This window comes from Eleutherodactylus coqui, chromosome 1, assembly GCF_035609145.1.
Source record: "Eleutherodactylus coqui strain aEleCoq1 chromosome 1, aEleCoq1.hap1, whole genome shotgun sequence".
Taxonomy (NCBI): Eukaryota; Metazoa; Chordata; class Amphibia; order Anura; family Eleutherodactylidae; genus Eleutherodactylus; species Eleutherodactylus coqui.
Window position 1 is genome coordinate 307,504,503 of NC_089837.1, and position 6,460 is coordinate 307,510,962.

The 6,460-nt window shown below is 45.8% G+C and overlaps 1 protein-coding gene across 3 annotated transcripts in view; it reads left to right on the top strand.

The window, feature by feature from the left end:
* The window catches only part of MEAF6 (MYST/Esa1 associated factor 6), a 31,863-nt gene that overhangs the window by 21,391 nt on the left and 4,012 nt on the right, over positions 1 to 6,460 (top strand). The window contains exons 6-7 of one of the 3 annotated variants that reach the window (XR_010785908.1): positions 2,426 to 2,479; positions 2,728 to 2,761. The exons of 1 other annotated variant lie outside the window; for it this stretch is intronic. Coding sequence is in view for 1 of the 2 variants with exons in the window: in XM_066574900.1 (XP_066430997.1) it covers positions 2,728 to 2,761 (34 nt within the window). In the remaining variant the exon portion in view is untranslated. The remainder of the gene's footprint in view (positions 1 to 2,425; positions 2,480 to 2,727; positions 2,762 to 6,460) is intronic. One more of the 3 variants, XM_066574900.1, reaches the window with a different exon arrangement.

Consider the following 6,460-nt stretch of genomic DNA (forward strand, 5'->3'; position numbering starts at 1 on the left):
TAATAGGGCCTTTAACCCCTCAATGACATGGCCTATTTTGGGCTTAAGGACGCAACAATTTTTGGCGGATTTTCTTCTCCGTTTATCAAAAGTCATAACTTTTTTATTTTTCCGTCGACGCTCCCGTATGAGGGCTTGTTTTTTGCGTGGCGAACTGTAGTTTTTATCGGTGCCACTTTTGGGTACATTAACTATATTGTAAAACTTTTATTTTTTTTTTTTAATGATAGCAGGGAGAGAAAACGCATCAATTCTGCCATAGATTTATTTATTTATTTTTACAGCGTTAATCATGCAGCATAAATTAGACAATCCATTTTTTTTCTGCGGACCGGTACGGTTACAATGATACCAAAATTCTTACATTTTTTTTTAGGTTTTCCCACTTTTCTGCAATAAAAACCCTTTTTCTTGGAAATTTTTTTTTTTTCTAAATTGCTGCATTCAAAGTCCTGTAACTTTTTTTTATTTTTTTGATGTATGGCACTCTATGAGGGCTTATTTTTTGCGAGACGAGCTGTAGATTTTATTGCGTTTTTAGTGAGGCAAAATGCTAAAAATTAGCATGTTGCCTCAGTTTTTTAGCGTTTTTTTCCGTGCACAGTCAAAAGCATGTTACGGACGCGACAATACCAAATATGTGGGATTTTATTACCTTTTTTTTATGCTAATCTGAGAAAAAGTATAAAAAAATGGTTTTTTTACTCTTTTTTACATTTTTTTTTTTTAATTCTTTTTTTTAATCTTTGTTTTTTTTACACTTTGTGTCCCTCTGAGGGACTTTAACCACTGCCCTGATGATCGCTGTCATAAGGCATGGCAGAGCTACTGCTCTGCCATGCCTTATCGCTTGTACAGCGATTATAGGCATAGGCAATACAGGACGCCAGTATGTTGCCATGGTGACAGGCCGGGCTCTCGCGATGACATCGCGAGTTCCGGCCGGAGACACAGAGGGAGCCGCGCTCCCTCTGTGAACTCTTTCCCTGCCGCGATCTACTTAGATCGCGGCAGGGAAGGGGTTAACAGCGGAGGCGCATCTCAAATGCCCCCCCTGTTGCAGCGGGACGCCGGCTGTGACCGACAGCCGACTCCCGCTGCGGGATAGCGCGGGATCATATGTGATCCCGTGCTATCTCCAGGACGTAAGTTTACGTCCTGTTGCGGGAAGTACCAGGCTGCCAGGACTTAAACTTACGCCCTGCAGCGGGAAGGGGTTAAATTTATGAAAAACCAAAGACAATTATGTTAAAATATAACTGGAAAGTCTTATTTAACTCCTGAGTTAACTAAGTGTTTTTACACCCTGTAGAGAAAAAAAGCTCAGCAGCAGGACGTGTATGGAGGGAGTTTCTTACAACTTACACCTGCGTGGCCGGTCGGGTCTTTTAACCCTTTAAATGCCGTCATCATACTGCAGGAGCGATCGCAAGTTGTGGTCCTCTTTCTAGGAATAAAAGAAAATGTAAAAATAAGAAGAACAATAAAGTTTTACTAATTAATTAAAAAAAAAAAAAGTTAAATAAAACCCTTTTGCCATAACAAAAATCAAAATACTAAAACAAAAATTTATTTGGTATTGCTGCGTCCGTAAAACTCCGCTCTATCGAAGGAACGCATTATTTATCCCACATGGTGAATATCGTCCAGAAAAGCACTTTTTTGGTCACCCTGTCACCAAGAAAACTACAGTACGTACTGCAAAAAATGAGCCCTCAAACTACTATGTCGACGGAAAAATGAAAAATGTTGTACGCAGAAGATAAATTAAATATCTTAAAAAAAATAAAAATACTAGTAAATGCAAAAAAACCCAAACTGTTTGGTATCATAGTAATCATACTGACCCATAAAATAAAGTTATGTCGTTTTTGTTGCAGTTTGTGCGCTGTAAGATGGCGCAATGTCATCCCCCCCCCCCCCCCCCCCCAATTTCTCTCCATTTAGAATTTTTAACGACGATGGATAAATAAATGAGCTAAGATTTTTTTATTTTTTTTAAAGGGAGGAAAAAACGAAAATAGGGGGAAAAACGTTTGGTCACTAAGGGGTTAAGAAAACTGCAAGAATCTATAGATATATTATGTGCACACATCAAATTGTTGTTAACGTCTACTATAGAACACTTTCTTCTGTAGCTCCGTGTCAGCAGTTGGGGGGTTTACCAGGCAGCGCCGCTGGGACTGCAGTGTATCTGTCTGGGACAGGGGACGCTGCCTGGAAAACCACCTACACAATGCTTTAAAATGTGACACCGGATGTGAGATGGAAGGCTTTTTTCCTTCCATCTGTTTGTTGTAATTCTTCCATGTTTAGATTTACTTGTATCATGGGACACGGTCACAAAAAGTAACTTCCAGCATATGAAATCTGTCCGTGTAATTCTCTACTTGCTGTATGTTGAAGACCATCTACTCTATTTCAGTCTCAATATCTCCCGATCAAGCACAGAGTGACGCCTGCGCTTCCTTGCTCATGTGTAAGTGGCTTCCTAGGGTCTCTAGAAGTTAAATGCCAGCTTATACTGAAAACGTTAAGTTATGTTTTTGTGACTGTCCCTTCATAGCAGGGTATAAACGTGTATACAACTGTACTTGCAAAATTACAAATGGCATCTTGATAGTTAAACTCGATGGCATATGTAAATGCATCCTTGAGAAGGGACACTTTGATTTGGCCCCTCCTCTTACTCATTGTCTTCTTTTATTAATTCTTTCTTTGCTGTAGGATTGACCTCAAAGTAAACAAGAAGCCGAGATCAGTAAGTATGCAATCCGTCTGGATTAATTGGATTTACTTTTTCTAAAACTTTATATTCAGGGTGTATACAGTTATTTTTAGGCAATTCATCCAAGTGATTTTTTTTTGTGCTTTCTTTTTGTAAAAGGGTTAAACGGCTTTGCAATGCCCAGCACACACCGACAATCACTCACACTTCACTTTGTCTCCCTCGCGCTGTCTGTCACCATCCCGGTCTTGGGTCTCGCGCTCGGTCCCGGTCTTGGGTCTCGCGCCCCGGTCTCGCGCGGTCACGTGCTTGGGCTCGCTCCCGGTCTCGTGCCCCCGTCTCGCGCTCGGTCTCGTGCCCCGGTCTCGTGCGGTCACGTGCTTGGGCTCGCTCCCGGTCTCGTGCCCCCGTCTCGCGCTCGGTCTCGTGCCCCGGTCTCGCGCTCCGGTCTCGCGCTCGGTCTCGTGCGGTCACGTGCTTGGGCTCGCGCCCGGTCTCGTGCGGTCACGTGCTTGGCTCGCGCCCGGTCTCGTGCGGTCACGTGCTTGGCTCGCGCCCGGTCTCGTGCGGTCACGTGCTTGGCTCGCGCCCGGTCTCGTGCGGTCACGTGCTTGGCTCGCGCCCGGTCTCGTGCGGTCACGTGCTTGGCTCGCGCCCGGTCTCGTGCGGTCACGTGCTTGGCTCGCGCCCGGTCTCGTGCGGTCACGTGCTTGGCTCGCGCCCGGTCTCGTGCGGTCACGTGCTTGGGCTCGCGCCCGGTCTCGTGCGGTCACGTGCTTGGGCTCGCTCCCGGTCTCGTGCCCCCGTCTCGCGCTCGGTCTCGCGCTCGGTCTCGTGCCCCGGTCTCGCGCCCGGTCTCGTGCGGTCACGTGCTTGGGCTCGCGCCCGGTCTCGTGCGGTCACGTGCTTGGGCTCGCGCCCGGTCTCGTGCGGTCACGTGCTTGGGCTCGCGCCCGGTCTCGTGCGGTCACGTGCTTGGGCTCGCTCGCGGTCACGTGCTTGGGCTCGCTCGCGGTCACGTGCTTGGGCTCGCGCCCGGTCTCGCGCTCCGTTCTAGTGCCCTGGTCTCGTGCCGCGGTCAGGTGCTTAGGCTCGGTCTCGCCACTGGATTGCAGCGTGTGAGTTGACAGTTGTCTTGTTAGGCGAATGTAAATGAATTTGCCAGGTTTTTTGCCCGTGCATTGACAGCCTGGTTTCTTTCTTGAAACTGCAGAGGAGATCAGTTCCTGCCCCTTACCAGTATTATCAGGGAGCGTTTAAAGATTTTATGGCTCAAAATGTAAATAATAATATGTAAATAAACACCCATATCATTGTCCACGTTGGAGCTTCATCCACAATAAATCATACCAGCCCACTGAGAAACTAATTTCATTTATGTTGCATGGCTAGCGCTGCTAGGCCCAGTCTCCACTGGCACGCACAGATCCCATTTGCTGAATCTCGCAGCGGAATCGGCCCGCAGACACAATACAGAAAAATATATTTTCTTGTCCAGCTCCAGCGCATCCTTATGGGCAAAATAGGCCGTGTCCCTAAAGGAACGGCAAGCAGGAGATCGCGCTGTTCTTCCATTGTTTTCATATCGCAAAAAGAAACAAACTGCTGTGATTTTATTTTATTTTTTTTAATGCGGCATCGCAGGAGTGAAAACATCGCAAATCAGAATGAAATCATTGTTTTCATTGAAGTCCTGTGTTTTCACCTGCTTCTTCTTGCGCAGTCTCAGTCCTGTGCTTCCTATCGGGGTTCTTTTTTTTTTTTTTGGACTCGCGCTATTTTCTCGCCAGTATGCAGGCCCCGTTAGAAAGAGTTTTTGTTTGTTTTTTTCTCTAATATCTAATTTGTGTCTCCTTTCTTGGGTAAATGGACACATGCGCCATTTATTTTTCTAAATCTCCTGCTTTCCCGTGGATCCGTTGCAAATCAGACGGCTTCCATTGACCACAATGGAAGCTGTCCCTGCTGGAGCTGCAGAATAATGAAAGCATGCTGCGATTTCTTCCCGCGCATGCGATCCGCACACTGGGAAAAAATTACATCTGCATGCTTCTAACAGTTTTTGATTTCCCGCAAATCAAATCTACCCATGGACATTGGTCTTTAAAGAGAAAAGACGTTCCAAGTCCATCTTTAACCCCTTAAAGACACAGCCTGTTTTGGCCATAAGGACCAGACAAATCTTTGTGGATTTTCACCTCCACTTCTCAAGCCATAACATGGCTGTTTTTTTTTTTTATTGGTACCATTTTTCTCATAAAATTTTTCTTTGGAGAGCATACTGTGTTTTGCCGCGGGTCCTGTAGGAAGAGCTTTCATTAAAGTCAATGGAAGCCGTCCAATCTGCAGCAGACCTCCGCTGGAAAGCAGGAGATATAAATAAAAGTCTCCACTGGCATGTGCGAGGGAGGGCGTGCCGGTCGGCGGGCTCGCCCACATGCACAGAGGAGATGCCGGATGACCCGCATGCATCTGGACTGGTGAGCAATGTCCTCAAGCCGCGGGCAGGGTGGGATCTGAGAGAAAACAGATAAGAAGGCTGAACTTTTATTTACATTCCTATTTCGTAACATCCTTTTTGACCAATTCACCATTTAAACATCCAATAGCATCTTTGACTTTTTTCTTTTGCTTTTGTGATACCCCCAAAATCCTTCTTTATTGCTCTCTGCCTCTCTTGCAAGCCTCAACTCTCTATCTATCTGTCTGTCATATCTATCCATCTATCTCTCTATCTCATATCTATCTATCTCCTATCTCTCTATCTCCTATCTCTCTCTCTATCATCTATCTATCTCCTATCTCTTCTCTCTCTCTATCATCTATCTCTATCTATCTCTCTCCTTCCTCCATCTATCTCTCCTTCCTCCATCTATCTCTCTCTCTCTCCTTCCTCTATCTCTCTCTCTCTCTCTCTCTCTCTCTCTCTCTCCTTCCTCTATCTCTCTCTCCTTCCTCTATCTCTCTCTCCTTCCTCTATCTCTCTCTCCTTCCTCTATCTCTCTCTCTCTCTCTCTCTCTCTCTCTCTCTCTCCTTCCTCTATCTATCTCTCTCTCTCTCTCTCTCTCCCTCTCCTTCCTCTATCTATCTCTCTCTCTCTCTCTCTCTCTCTCCTTCCTCTATCTCTCTCTCCTTCCTCTATCTATCTCTCTCTCTCTCTCCTTCCTCTATCTATCTCTATCTCTCTCTCCTTCCTCTATCTATCTCTATCTCTCTCTCTCTCTCCTTCCTCTATCTCTCTCTCCTTCCTCTATCTATCTCTCTCTCTCTCCTTCCTCTATCTATCTCTATCTCTCTCTCCTTCCTCTATCTATCTCTATCTCTCTCTCTCTCTCCTTCCTCTATCTCTCTCTCTCTCTCTCTCTCCCTCTCCTTCCTCTATCTATCTCTCTCTCTCTCTCTCTCTCTCTCCTTCCTCTATCTCTCTCTCCTTCCTCTATCTATCTCTCTCTCTCTCTCCTTCCTCTATCTATCTCTATCTCTCTCTCCTTCCTCTATCTATCTCTATCTCTCTCTCTCTCTCCTTCCTCTATCTCTCTCTCTCTCTCTCCTTCCTCTATCTCTCTCTCTCTCTCTCCTTCCTCTATCTATCTCTATCTCTCTCTCTCTCTCCTTCCTCTATCTCTCTCTCTCTCTCTCTCCTTCCTCTATCTCTCTCTCTCTCTCTCTCTCCTTCCTCTATCTCTCTCTCTCTCCTTCCTCTATCTCTATCTCTCTCTCTCTCCTTCCTA